Below are 14,752 nucleotides of genomic sequence, written 5' to 3'. Positions count from 1 at the left end.
TTTTAAATTTTAAATTTTAAATTTTAAATTTCAAATTTTAAATTTTAAATTTTAAATTTCAAATTTGAATTTTAAATTCTAAATTTTAAATTTAGATTTTAAATTTTAAATTTTAATTTATATTTAAATTCTAAATTTATAAATTTCATATTTATATTTTAAATTAAACTAATAAATTTTATATTTTTGTTCAAATTAAAAATTAAAAATTAAAAATATTTAAATTATTTAAAATTAATTTTAGTAAACAAATATTATTTGTTAACAGTAAAAAATAGTTTGTCAAATATGACTAAGGGCAATTTTGGAATAAACTATACTTTATTGTCAAAGGTGAATTTACAGACTGAAACGAACATAGTCATACTATAAACACTGCAATCCAGCACTGTATTAAACTAAATGTGCTAATGCAGTATCAGTAATAATCTCATTTAGAAATCCAAGATATATGGATATATCGAAATACTCTGTATTATTATATAACTCAAACCTATATGGATAATTCAAAAATATTACTGTCTAGATTACTGCAACTTTAGTATTAAGCCAAATACTGTAATTTTATATCCTAATAGTACTTGATGAGATAAGTGTATGAACCAAACATAAGATTACTATGTATATAATTCCCCTTTTAATCTTTCATTATTTAGCAAACATACATAACGTGGACCAAACGACCCATAAAGTCTATATATAATGTACATGTTTAAACTTAGGATTAATTTCATACATGTCCCTGTAAATATAGTGAATGACAAATATTTTTCTATAATGTTCAACTTTCATATGTTTTCTTTACAAAAATTCTAATATTTTCAAATATGTCCCTCTGGTTTGTTATTGTTAGAGAACCTTTTATATTTTTAATTTTATCATCACAAATATATTCCTCCAAAAGTCATATTAGTATAATATAAAGGAGTAAAAATGTCGAAAATTAACTAGGGTTAAGTATTTAACCTATGATTAACTAATTTTTTCTAACGGATTCTAATCGCAGGAATATATTTGAAAATGGATTCTAATGGCAAGAACATATTTGAAAACATCAGAATTTTTGCAGAAACAACATATTAAAGTTAAACTTTATAGGGATATATTTGCTATTCATTATATTTGCAGGAATATGTATGAAATTAACCCTTAAACTTATTATGTTACTATTATTTAAAAAAAAAAGATATTTTTTGATTAATAATTTTTGGTATTAAATATTCCATTAGTGTTAAAAATATTTAAGATTCAAACGGTTTAAATATTTATCAATTTTCACTTAGCACTCCCAAGAGATAATTCTATCTTTGTGATCGGGAATTGTATTACTTTTAGATAAAATTAAAGTTTAAATATATCCTTCTTATTTTTAAAATAAATAATAATAAAAATTGGTTAGTAAATGATTAATCATACTCTTCATGTTTGTGAATAAATACTTTGTTATGATAACATGTGAATAAATATTTTGTTATAATAACAAATGTAAATGAATACTAATATAGAGACTACTAACATATTGCACATTTCAGTAATTTTTTTATAACTATGAAAAAGATTAAATGGAAAATAATATTCAGATTCCTCCAACATCCAAGTATTTTAAAATCACTATGTCTAAACATGAGTTTCAGCTATTATTTTTTAAATATGTGAATCATAAACAGTTAAACTGAAAATACTGTAAAAGTAACACGTCATACCTAGCGCAGTTAGTTAAGAATCAAACAGTTAATTAAGGATATGATAGTTTAATCCTGAGATTCCTAAGTTTAATCCTAATTAAGTCTCTTCATATTTTTAGAGATGAACAAAATCTATCTTTCTCTTTTAAAAGAAAAAAAAAATGAAGCAGTATAATTTTTTGAACTCCACAACAAAATTAAACATTATAAAAGAATTTTTTTTTCATTTCTTTTCTTTTTTCCCCTCAAGTTTTAATCCAATCAGAAAATTTTTTAAAAAAAAAGAAGAAGAAGATCCTAACATTTTTTTCTCTCATTTTCTCTCTGTCCAAACGCAGTGTTGAGAAAGAACCAATCACACCACAATCACACCGAATGGTCCAAACCAAACCAAACCAAACCAAAATCTACCTCTAACAAATTCACACCTAGTGATAAAATTGCTTTAAAAATTAAAATGTAAAAATGTATGGTGAATACCCAAACTATAGTTCAACTTAAACATTACCTCCATAACTTCAATTTGTAGGTGATACACATTTAGTTTTAAATTTTCTTTTTTTTTTTCAAATTGACTTTTTATAATTAGTTAAGTTAGAAATTTTATTACCTGGAATATCCCTATTAAGTATTAGTAATGTAATCTTGTTTACTAAAATATAATCAAAATTATTAAATCTAATAAACTGTTTTAATTAAATAAATTAAAATTTTCCTCTATTTAAACAAAAAAAAGTTAGAGGGATCTATTTCAGAACGCGGTATCGTTGAGGGGGGGGGTGTGCATACATTTTCACCTAAAGAGAATCGAACCTCTACACCACAACCCAACCCAACCCAACCCCACCAAACCCAACCCAACCCAACCAATTCCAACCAACATCCTCTCTGGAAACCACTCACCGACAAAAACGAACGATAACCCTCCCTGCTTTTCCTTTTTTCCCCCTCCCTCTCCATCTCCCCCGAATTAGGGTTAGGGTTAGGGTTAGGGTTTCCTCCCTCAGTCTCCGGCGAGTCATGGCCCTCACCGGCCCTCGCTCGCCCATGCGCTCCCTCCGCCTCCTCCTCTTCCTCCCCCTCCTCATCCCTGCGCTCCTCTCCCGAACCCTCGTCTCCGCCACCGTATCCGGCGCCGGCGACGCCGCAGCGGACGACGACCACGACGACCCCTGCCCCGCCATCTCCGACGGCGGCGGCGGCGGCGGCGGTGGCTGCCACGTCAGCTGCTTCCGCCCCGACCCCGTGTGCGGCGAGAACGGGGTCACGTACTGGTGCGGGTGCCCCGAGGCCGCGTGCGCCGGAGCGCGCGTGGCGAAGAGGGGGTTCTGCGGCGTTGGCAATGGCGGCGCCGGCCCCGTCTCGGGCCAGGCCCTCCTCCTCGTCCACATCGTGTGGCTCTTCGTCCTCGGCTTCGCCGTCCTCTTCGGGTTCCTATGATCCCCCTTTCTTCCTCCTCTCAATGCCCTAACTCCCCGGTATTTCATGTTTTGTTTGTGTTTTTTTGTACCTGATCTTTTCTCTTACCTGTTAAATCTTTCTTTCTCTGTGTTCTTGCATGTGTATGAGGCAGAGCTCATCATTCGATTCACTTTTTTCTTTTTTTTTGTTTTGAGCTTGTGATTTTTGAGATATTGATTGTGGTAAATATAACCTGATTCTTTTCTTGATCTGAATTTTTCGAATGGAAATTGTGCATAAATGTTCCTTGATAATCTACAACAATTTATATTATTATCTTCAAAGTACATCTTACCCTCCCATCATTTATAAAATGTCCAGTAGATTGTGGTAACTTTTCTGTATTATTCTGATGAATGAATTGTATTTTTTTTTTCATCAGCCTCATTTTCAAAATGATGGGAGGGTAAGATGTACTTTGAAGATAATAATATAAATTGTTGTAGATTATCAAGGAACATTTATCAAACACCATTTCAATTTGTGTTTATTGTCATTTCTCCATATTCATGTATGAAAATCGAGAACAAAATTATGAAACTACTCTATACCCACTCGCCTTGCTCATTTTTCTCAAGGGCATCTGTGTTCTTGATGATGGAAACTAAAATAAGTTGGTGATCTATACTCAGCTTTTCAATAAAATAAAGAAGGCCAATCATAGTAGTCTAGATTTTTTATAGAATGATAGAAATGTAGGAGACCCCCTAATATATAGGCCATTTTGAAATAAATTCCTTTAGTTTATTATGATACTAGTTTTTGATTGACTGCCTTTTTACTTGGTCATTCCCTCCATCTGAACTGGGGAAGCAACTGTCAACTGCTCATAACTGCTCAGATCTTCAGATTGTGGTATTTGCCATAGAACAAAGGATGAGCTCAAAGATGAGAGATCAAGAGAGAAGAGTTCGAGAAGATAGAGAGGTGATCTGTACATAGAGTTTACTATTTTTCCAGCGAATTAGCTTAAATCAAAACCAACGAAGTTGAGGGCTATTAGATGAAAAATGAAAGAAAATAAAAATAATAATAATGAAGTTAGGGATCTGTTTCGAAATTGACCTATAGTTTAGGGGTCTTACCTTGTTTTTGCCCTTTAGGAGCATAGCATGTTGTAAGAATAATCACTTAACACATCAATACATCATTGATATTTAGAGATGCTACTTCTACAGAAGTTGCTCTATAAAATGATGACATGTTATGGACTGCGCAAGTTGTGAATTAGATAGTGAATCAGTTTTATCGTGAATTAGATAGTGAACCGGTTTTATCATTTTAGAATTGAGATTCGCCGACTCGACGAACTCCAATAATTCAAGACCCCTGGCGGCACGATAAAGGATTTTTGGATGTCAAAGTGTAGCTAATTAGCTGCCACTTGATTGAATCAATCAGTCATTCGAGGAAGCATGCTACAGGATAAGACATCAGCAGTTGTGTGGATTAGGCACTATTTCTGCAGATAAGTAACAAGTGCCAGAGGAGAAGATTAGGAAGACAGAAGACGAAGATTGAAGATATAGGGAAAGTTGCCAGACCTTGGCATCAAAATAACTTTTCTTTAATTGTTTGATTTTGAATTTCTATTTGACACTACTATTTTATTGCACAATCTATTTATAGATTTAATGTCTTAACTATCCAAAGCCGATCTCATTTCTTATTTGATGTTATCTCTGTCAGTCTGTAAACAGATATATGTATCTTCTGTTGTCTGCCTGCTCTTCATACAGAGATTTCTCATTAGACAATCAAACCTTAGTTTAGTGTTCATAGTTGCGACAGTGCTGCTGGTAGTTTATCTTCTGATATCATATCATATTGTTGAAAAATATGATAAATAACATATCAAAAAATGTAACTTTGTGCCAAATTTTCTGATTTTCGTCGGTTGGACACTTTGATGCATGGACATGGTTGCTTTTTATTTTTCTATCCTTAATTCATGGATGCATTGTTTGGATTTGGTTCTGCCGCTCGGCATCACACACTGTTGATATTTCTATGACCAAAGAATAGAATTTATAGGACAAGATTTCTGCTCCTGACTGCCTATAAAACAAAGCATAAAGAATGGGCTGAATGCATTTAATCAAACTTATCTTTTCAAAACCAGACCATCAAATTCACCAGTCATTTTCTGATTTAGAAATTATTTTCTAAAAGGTTGGGTTGATGTTCGGAATACCTATACAAGTTAGATGGAGGACATCCAATTCCTATGTATATACAATCTTCTATCTTCTACAAGGAGAGTTTTATATAAATTTTTTGTCTCATTGTATGTTTCTACGTTTGAATCACGCACTTCGAGTTTGATAGCTTTCTTTTTTGTGTTCTGTGGTTGACTTGAGATGATATAATAATTACAACATAATGTATTGTGGTTTGACAATTGCTTCTCTGTGTTGCCTCTGGAATGGATGACCCCTTGTGATTAAGTAATTCTTGATTAAACAATTATAATGTATTCTAATTATTGTTAGCTTTTGGTGGATGCAACTTTTGCTGTGTCCTGCTGGTGATCCCCAATTGATGCTCTATTTATATTTATTCATCAAGATGGCTTCCCAAGTTATAACACTTGACTCTCTCACTCTTTTCTTTTTTTTTTGTTCTTACTCGAATGATAACACAACTAACCTGATGTGTTGTTTGTTGCCTTGGGGATGGAGATAAACAAAGCAGGTCAAGAGCTAAATTTAATATCAAAACCTGAGCAATGAACAATTAAATTTACTAGAAAATTGCTCTCATTGTGGGGATTATTATTAATGTGTCACATTTGTTGCCACAACTGTCGTCGCATCGCTGTTAATGACGGTGACGGATTTTTTTTAATATGGATTGGTGGATTGTTTTAGTACGTGTGCCGAAAATTTTTGCACACTATATTATATTCCATCGAATTTTTATCTCTAAGAGGGTCATGCTGCATTGCCCCCTAACTTAATGACCTATACCACCCAATAAACTATACTCTCTTTTTTTTTGGTTTTTTTTTTTTAATTTATCAAAATTTGGTTGAATGTTTGGATTGTTAGTATGATCTGATTATCTGCACAGCATATCTCTGTATCATCATCGGAAATTTAAACGCCAAGAGCTATTCGAAATTTTATCAAAATATTTTCCTTGCCGTATGATTGTTGACCAAAGTAAAATTAGATTTGTTTATCTGTTGATTTGCTTGAGGCTTTTTCTTTTTTTTTTTAAGATTATTTTTAGACTTTGTCTACTGGGGTCCGGGGATTAAGGAAGGTTCCCAGCACGTTCCACCCATCTTGTCAATTGTTTCAATGGCCTTGTAATACGTGCTTCAGCCAATCATTTGATGCCACGTTATTCTCCCACTTTAGATACTCGTCATATATCCAATATTTATTATCAAACTTACTTTTCTAGTTGAATTCTTTTTTAAAAAAAAAGAAAATTATTATCTAAAAAAGACTATGTTAGGATTAATACGGTTCAACTTTATCCGCTGGAAACTCATTTTTATCAATTTGTATGTTTTTTGATAAAATCTCCGTAGCAGGACCAGGTAGAAGTGTAGAACATCTTGAATAATGCTACTTCGCTCCTTCTCTAACGAACTACATTTATACTATTATGTGTCAAGCAACATGTGAGAGCCCAAACTATTACAAGTTTTTTATTATTTGTGTTGTTTATTATTCAAAAAGATAATAATAATTTAAAAGATAAAATTGAAATGTCATTTCAAATTAGTGAGTGGCTCTCCATACATTTTTACACCGAGTTGGGGTGCGGCATGGGGACCGCATGCGGAGATCGTGCAACTCGGTCATCGTGTACGCTGCGGGAATGGACGGTCGAGATCCGAAGCTACGTAAACCAACGATAAGCCGCACGCGTCCGCATGCGTCCAGCGTCCGTACCGTGGTCTTCACCTCTCCTTGACTCGGTGACTCACCAAGAAAGGAGAGAGAAGAGAGAGAGAGAGAGAGAGAAAGATAGAGAGAGAACGCCAACGCAGTCCACGCCGCCGCGGTCGACACGGCTCCCGCGAGAGCGCGTGCAGCTACGCGAATCTCGAGGAACCTTGAACGGCCGACACGCGTTACTCGCTTGCGATCGCCCTCGCATTCTCTCTCTCTCTCTCTCTAAAACTCCGGGTACGCCCGCCTCTGTCTATTACATCTTTATGCCCGGTATTTTGGTATTTACAATTTACTCCCTAATTTTTGTTAATTGTTTAAGAACGTTTTGTTTTTTTTTTCTCATCAAATTAATTAATTAATTAATTAATTATTAAGTTGAGAATGATAATATGGGTGCCGACCAAATTTAATTTGCCACATCAGCGACCATTTTCGGCATTCTTTGTTTCAGATAAGACAATTAGTATATTTTTATAATAAACTATTATAGTTCATTTATAATGATTTTTATTATCTTACACTGTTCTCAGATTTTTTTGATCTACATAATAATCAAAATAATTTATAGATAGTTATATTAACAGAAATAATTTTGCTATTGGGGTAAAAAAATTCAATTCCTGAGGAGTAACTGTCAAAAATACAAATTTGTGGGGACCAAATTAAAAAATTGGACAAAAGTCGGGTTGCAAATGGCGCAATTGAATTTTGACCTGACACGCCCCAACCGCCTTGTTTCTTCTTCTCGCTCCCTCCCCCTCTCTTTCTCCCCTCGATTCGAATCCTATAAATCGCTTCGTCTCTCTCTCTTTCTCTACCCGATCGAAATCGCCATTAGCGACGAACTCGGATTGGGAGGGAGGAGCGGAGACGAAGAGAGAGAGAGAGAGATGTGTGGGATCTTCGCGTACTTGAACTACAATGTGGCGAGGGAGAGGAGGTACATCCTCGAGGTGCTCCTCAACGGCCTCCGCCGCCTCGAGTACAGGGGCTACGACTCCTCCGGGATCGCCATTGACTCCGATCTCGCCCCCGCCGCCGCGATGCCGGAGAAGGGCCGAGGCGAGGGGGAGGCGGGTCCGAGGGGGCCGCAGCCGCTCGTGTTCCGCCAGGAAGGGAAGATCGAGTCGCTCGTCGGATCCGTGTACTCCGGTGAGTCGGAATGTAGGGTTGGGTGTTTGTTTGTGTGTTTAATTATCTCTGGGATTGAGATTTGGGGGAAAATTTGGATTCTTAGGGCTTTTGTAGTAAAATTTTGTTTGTGTTCCTTTGTTCCTGTTCGTTTAGAGAAGGGAGTTTTGAGGGTTTTATGCACAATTCTGTTTTTGAAGAGTGGTATTGATCTTATCTCTGGACAAGATTGGATTGAGTTGCCTTTCCAAAAAAAAAAAATCTGTGAGCATTTTATGATTTGATGAAGCAAGTGGAGTAGGGAATGTTGTTACGGTTGTTGCTATTGGGAATTGGGACTTTGGAAGCATTGTTTTTGAGATAGTTGTTCAGTGGAGTTGGTGGGAGCCATAGATGAGATAGTTATTAAGATATCCTATCCTTGTGGCTCCTTTTCGTGTGATCTGATGAATAGTGCATGAAATGGTTAGGGATGTAGCTATACAGGGAATGCTATGCTTCTCATCCTACTTAGTCCCTTTTTTTTGGTCAGGGCTTTTCCTAGAAGCAGTTTGATGGTCTTTTTCCTTCAAATTTCATGATATAATGCTTGCCGTCTTTTTTGAAATACATCTGACTTTGCTCTCTGATTGCTCATGTCTTAATTTTATACTGAAAAACACATTTTTTTCAGCATTTTACATATTGCCGGCTAGAGGGACGCGGAATTCTGCATTTCTATATTTCACTTTGTAGAAATGTTCTTTTCTTTGGTGGCAATTTGAGGAGTTGAACAATCTTTCGTCCTATCTAACCAAGTCTTCTTTGGTGTTTGTAGAGGTTGATGAAATGGATATAAACCTGGAGCGAACATTTCTTGTTCATGCTGGAATTGCACACACTCGATGGGCAACTCATGGTGTGCCTTCTCCCAGAAACAGTCATCCACAATCATCCGGTGCAGGGGATGAGTTTTTGGTTGTTCATAATGGCATTATAACTAATTATGAGGTTTGTTCATCTACATGCTTAATCCACACGTAATGAAAGGAAAAGCATACGATAATAGCATAATACGCACGCAAACAACAAAAAGGACCACAGGTGCAGAAGATGAACTGGTTTCGATCAATTTTGAGTCATACAAAGCCATAATATCTTTTCATTGTAAAGTTTGTTTCATATATAGCGTTCATGTTCTATGTATGAAGCTAATTAGGAACCAGGAAGTCTAGAATCTTAAAATGGAAGGTTTGTTGTTTATTAGTGTATGACATTGGAATTTTTTTAATCTTTTTTTTTTATTATGCTAAATGAGTTTGGGTAGTTTGACATGCATGTCTGTTCTGGGCCATGAAGTTTTTCATGAAATTATTTACACCCTGATTGGTAAAGATATCAACAAAGGCCAAGTATTGTAAAAGTATAATTTTCTCGTTCTTGATCCCCCTTCAGGTACTAAAGGAGACATTAGTTCGGCATGGGTTTACCTTTGAATCAGAAACTGACACAGAAGTCATTCCAAAGCTTGCAAAGTTTGTATTTGACAGGGCACATGATGGAGAAGGTACTTATTGCATAAGTTCTTTTATGCTTTTTATACATGGTGATGTGAAATTTTGATGAATCAGGCAACAAGAGTCTTTGACTGATTTAGTGATTTGATGGTTTGATTTGTACAAGTTCTATGCTAAGCCATGTTCTATGCTGCAAGTGAGTTCTATGCTAAGCCATGTTCCATGCTGCAACTATTTGCTGTTCCTTTTGCCGTGGAACATGATGATTGTCTGAGTTTGACTTTCATTGCTGGTTGTCTATCATGTTAGTTGGGGTTTCAATCTTTCTTTTCTTTCTTGGACAATGACCTGATTAAATATGATCATCTCATTAACTCAGGCAACTAGCTCTATTGGTCATCATGTGGCTGTATTTTCTGTTCTTTTTTTTCCTCCTGTTTCTTTTTTCCCTTATGCCACATTGCTCTGTAATTTTTGGGCTGTATGCCTATCTTATCTTTTTTCTCCTTTTTCCTGTTATTTTCAATAACTTGTCAAACAATCAAATTCAAGTCATGAAATTGTTGAAGTGGCCATAACAAGCTCATCTTTATTTCTGTATAGGAACTGTCACTTTTAGCCAAGTTGTCATAGAAGTCATGAGACAGCTTGAAGGAGCATATGCACTTATCTTCAAAAGTTCACATTATCCAAATGAACTGATTGCCTGCACGCGAGGAAGCACATTGATCCTGGGTGTAAAAGTAAGTGATTAGTTATGTCCGATTTATATTTAGACTGCTTGGATAAAGTTTCAGATAAATCATTATACTGTCCAGTTATTTGATGAGTATAGTTCTGATATGGCTCTACTATATATGTTCTTTTTTTACTGCTAAAAAATGGCAATATAGGTCAAATCCAATTGAGAATCACGAACAGTAAATTAATTTTATTAGCTTATACTTTTCCAAGCCTTTTTGCAGCAACTCCTTTGTCATCTGTAGATATGTACAGTGTTTATGCTTTTTCTTTTTCCAAACAATGTTAGTTTGTTGCATACTTTTTATCTTGTAAGGAGCTTTTGGCAGATCAAAATCAACCAGTGCACTTCCCAGGCTAACTGATTCTGTAAACGGTGTTTATTTTCTTCGTAATTTGAGCAAATCACCAGCAAGCACTTCACTGATTGATCTTTCTTTCCGTCAGTTGAATTATGTATACAGCTTTGCAGTAAACTGGTCTTCCTGCATATTTCAGATCACGTATATTAAGATTTTTAAATTATCAATGGTTTTGTTGAGATTTATACGCAATTTTCTACAAAGTTGTTCTTTGGCTGGTATTATTTACTTTTGAAACTCTTTTACTTTCAGGAACTAAGTGGTGACACCGATAAACCATTATTTCATGATGTTAAAGCACTAACAGCTAATGGGAAGCCAAAGGAACTCTTCTTTTCCAGTGACCTGTGTGCAATTGTGGAACATACGAAAAATTATTTGGCCATTGAAGATAATGAAGTGGTCCACATCAAGGTGCGATCTTTACTCTTGGTTATCCCCCTATCTTACTTGTGGTACTTCTTGCTCTGTGCTTTTTTGGGTTACTGTTTATGTTGCCGTTCAACAGTTGCCTCTAAATTTTGCTATAAACTCTTTTCTGCAATACCAGACATATATTTCTCTGCATAGCACTTGTTTGGGCACCTCCAAAGCTATTTCTTAAAAGTATTTTTTAATTTCAATCTTTAACTGCATATGTTGCATGAGTATGGATTAGTTCATTCGGTCTTGATTCAGTACTCAGTAGGGCTCATATTCATCCTAAAAGATATTTGAAGATGTATGAGCACGGCATATGTCCGTTAAGGAAAAGATTGATGTAAACCTTTTTCTGGGTGTCATTACATTTGCTAAACTGAACTCTCTTTAAGGTTAAGGCCTTCACCATATGTTTGTATATTTTTTGTTTATTATGTTGGTTAGTGTGTTATTGTTCCTTTTGTCACCAAGATGATAATGACACCAACATACCTTGATATTTTCTTTTGTGAAATATCTCATTTTATTTTTCATTTTTTCATTATTTAATCTGATAAATTTAAGTTTGTTACTTGCTAATTTTCTTTGTACATTTAGTGTTATATTTACTAAAGTAGATGGATAACTTTTATCAATTCAACCTTTTCCTTTGACTTGAACATAAACTCTTTGTTCATATCTTTTCTTAATACTGGTCCCTAATCCAAATTTATGATCTCACCAGGATGGGAGTGTATCAATCCTCAAGTTCGACTACCATAATGAGAAGCCAGCATCAGTGCAGCGAGCGTTGTCTTTTCTTGAGATGGAGGTTGAACAAATAAAGAAGGGAAATTATGATCACTTCATGCAAAAGGAGATCCACGAACAACCAAATTCTTTGACCACAACAATGAGGGGAAGACTTAAAGATAATGGTGTTGTTTTGGGTGGCCTGAAGGATCACATGAAAACAATCCGACACAGTAGAAGGATAATCTTTATTGGTTGCGGCACAAGTTATCATGCAGCTTTAGCTTCAAGACCATTTCTGGAGGAGCTTTGTGGTTAGTCCAATTGACTTTTCACTCTGCATTCTCGGTCAAAACAAATTATACTGTTCTTTAGATATATCCTGTCAAAATCATACCACTGTAAAATCTGAATTTCCTTTTATGACTAGCAATAGTGCAATTTCTTACCAAAAAAAAAAAAAAACCTTAATATGGGGAGTCATCTATTTCATAGAAGTTTGTTTTGTGCTGGACAAATTCTGTTTAAAAGGGTCTTCTTTTTAAGTACTAGGGCATATATGTAAGAATTCTACTCCTCGAAAGGCATATGTGATATTGGAAGGTTGTAGTTTTGTGGGGTATGCAGTTTAGTATCTCTAAATTAATTCAGGCTATGGCTCTGTTTGATATATTTTACCTAATTTTCTTAAAGGTATCCCTGTTACAATGGAGCTTGCAAGTGACCTGCTGGATAGAGAAGGTCCTATATATAGAGAAGATACGGCAGTTTTTGTTAGCCAATCTGGGGAGACTGCAGATACCCTACTTGCTCTTGAATATGCCCTAAAGAACGGGGCATTGTGTGTTGGAATAACCAACACTGTTGGTAGTACATTAGCCAGGAAAACACACTGTGGTATTCATATTAATGCTGGTTGTGAGATAGGTGTTGCGAGTACAAAGGTATGACTCATCTATCTGCTCTTTTGTGTTTGAATTATTTAGAGTTTTGTTCTCTAATGGTGTTTTGTTGTGAGTTTTTAGGCATATACAAGTCAGATTGTAGTGATGGCTATGATGGCATTGGCTATTGGGTCGGACAGATTATCCACTCAAGCTCGAAGAGAATCTATTATAGCTGGCCTTTCAGACCTACCAAGTATGTAGTGACATCAAGCAGCATAAATTTGGAGTTAATAAAATGATTAAAATGTTATCTAGATATCAATGGCCTTCTCATAGTTTCAATTTCTTTTTTAACATCTCAGTCCCTGTAGTTTGCTTTGTGTATTATTTTAGCCATTGAGTCTTGTTGTTACACTACTGTCTCATAAGTACCACAACAGCATCATTATAAGCTAGGGCCTAATCCCACGTAAGAAATATCTAATGATGATACCATGGCGACGTCTTCTTGTAGACATTAGACTAACAAAAGGACTGATTTGATACTTGAGTTAAATGTTAGTTATTGATGCTCGAGTTAAATGTTAGTTATTGAAATCGTTGTCAATCTGCATGGGCTGAAGTTTCAAACTATCCCATTAAACTTCTTTTCTTAATTTCTTTACAGACAAAGTGAGGGAGGTCCTGAAACGTGATGGTGAAATGAAAGATCTCGCCGAATCACTGATTGATACGCAATCGCTCCTTGTATTTGGTAGAGGTTACAACTACGCCACTGCCCTCGAGGGTGCTTTGAAAGTGAAAGAAGTGGCCCTAATGCACAGCGAAGGTATGCTTGCCGGTGAAATGAAGCATGGGCCGTTGGCACTAGTGGACGAGACCCTGCCCATTATTGTTATTGCCACTCGTGATACTTGTTTCAGGTCAGCTTCTTTTTGGCGTAAACAAGGCCAGAAACTATGTTGGTGTGTGTTCATTTACTAATAATAGTTCTGTTTACATTATCCAGTAAACAACAATCGGTTATTCAACAACTACATGCTCGCAAAGGACGTTTGATAGTGATGTGCTCGGAGGGAGACGCGCCCTCTGTTTGCACTGGTGATTCTTGCAGAGTAATCGAGGTCCCTCAAGTCGCAGATTGTCTTCAACCAGTAATCAATATTATACCTCTGCAGGTACAGCAAGTGTTCTTCCTCACAGTTTTCCCGTTCTTTCCGACAATTTTTCTTCAACGTTTGGCCGCCGACCTTTCAGAAACTATCATCTAAAATAGCCTTTGGGTTGGTCCCATTCCCTTCTATGACTTCATGGGAGAAGTACAGTTGACTACTTCATGAACAGATTAAAAGAAAATTAAATATCCTAGAATTGTGCAAGCTTCGTCGGAACAGAAACATCTTCCTTTTCCGGAATCAGCTTTTAGCATTCGTTGGCTCGATCGAGTAGTCTATTCATTTTGATCGTACGAATTAATATATCGCCGCCTTCTTTTTTGCAGTTATTAGCATACCACCTCACAGTTCTTCGCGGCTACGATGTGGACCAACCGAGGAATCTAGCAAAGAGCGTGACTACGCAGTGAGAGAAGAATAGCATTCGATTGTTTCTTTTATTTATGAATGAGTTTGTTCTTGCTAAGCTCTGGGCACCCTCGGTGCAGGCTGAAGTAGACCTAAGTTAGGTGTACTGTTTTGTTTGTTATTTCTTGTTTTGTGTCTCATCCTTCTCGACTCTGCTGTAATGCATTTCCTCCTACGTCCCAGTCCCAGATGTGCTGTTTTGAGTAGGAGCTTGTAGAGAATAATGCTGTTTGATCAAGTACCATCTGATTAGTGTTATTAGAAGAGGTATTATATGAAAACCGCCTTCTTCTGCAAGCAAAACTGGAATCGATGCAACACTTCTGATGAGGAGGCAAATCTT

The 14,752-nt window shown here is 36.0% G+C and overlaps 2 protein-coding genes and 1 long non-coding RNA gene across 3 annotated transcripts; all 3 read left to right on the top strand.

Moving 5' to 3' along the window:
• LOC109727851 lies at positions 2,897 to 3,361 on the top strand (the record flags this gene model as incomplete). Its single annotated transcript, XM_020258052.1, is given in 1 exon segment — positions 2,897 to 3,361. A coding segment is annotated over 1 exon segment (229 nt), but the record flags the coding sequence as incomplete, so codon positions are not given.
• On the top strand, positions 3,457 to 5,547 carry LOC109727917. Its single transcript, XR_002220873.1, has 2 exons — positions 3,457 to 4,073; positions 4,432 to 5,547. It is a non-coding gene; the product is annotated as an uncharacterized LOC109727917 (long non-coding RNA).
• Positions 7,770 to 14,690, top strand: LOC109727996 (glutamine--fructose-6-phosphate aminotransferase [isomerizing] 2). Its single transcript, XM_020258250.1, has 11 exons — positions 7,770 to 8,209; positions 9,006 to 9,178; positions 9,623 to 9,734; positions 10,288 to 10,427; positions 11,040 to 11,201; positions 11,932 to 12,253; positions 12,633 to 12,883; positions 12,965 to 13,079; positions 13,494 to 13,749; positions 13,836 to 14,004; positions 14,328 to 14,690. The coding sequence occupies exons 1-11, from the start codon at positions 7,948 to 7,950 to the stop codon at positions 14,409 to 14,411; spliced, it is 2,046 nt and encodes a 681-aa protein (XP_020113839.1). The 5' UTR covers positions 7,770 to 7,947; the 3' UTR covers positions 14,412 to 14,690.

The sequence above is a fragment of the Ananas comosus genome, linkage group 23, assembly GCF_001540865.1.
Source record: "Ananas comosus cultivar F153 linkage group 23, ASM154086v1, whole genome shotgun sequence".
NCBI lineage: Eukaryota > Viridiplantae > Streptophyta > Magnoliopsida > Poales > Bromeliaceae > Ananas > Ananas comosus.
The sequence above is the reverse complement of the archived record's forward strand: the minus strand, read 5'-3'. Positions and strand labels throughout refer to the sequence as shown.

What these genes read in the sequence shown, in the direction of transcription:
- LOC109727996 (XM_020258250.1), top strand. Translation starts at nt 7,948, where the DNA reads ATGTGTGGGATCTTCGCGTACTTGAACTACAATGTGGCGAGGGAGAGG. An exon ending in GCATTATAACTAATTATGAG is followed by an intron (nt 9,179 to 9,622) that starts GTTTGTTCATCT and finishes ATCCCCCTTCAG; the next exon opens with GTACTAAAGGAGACATTAGT. An exon ending in TAGGTGTTGCGAGTACAAAG is followed by an intron (nt 12,884 to 12,964) that starts GTATGACTCATC and finishes GTGAGTTTTTAG; the next exon opens with GCATATACAAGTCAGATTGT.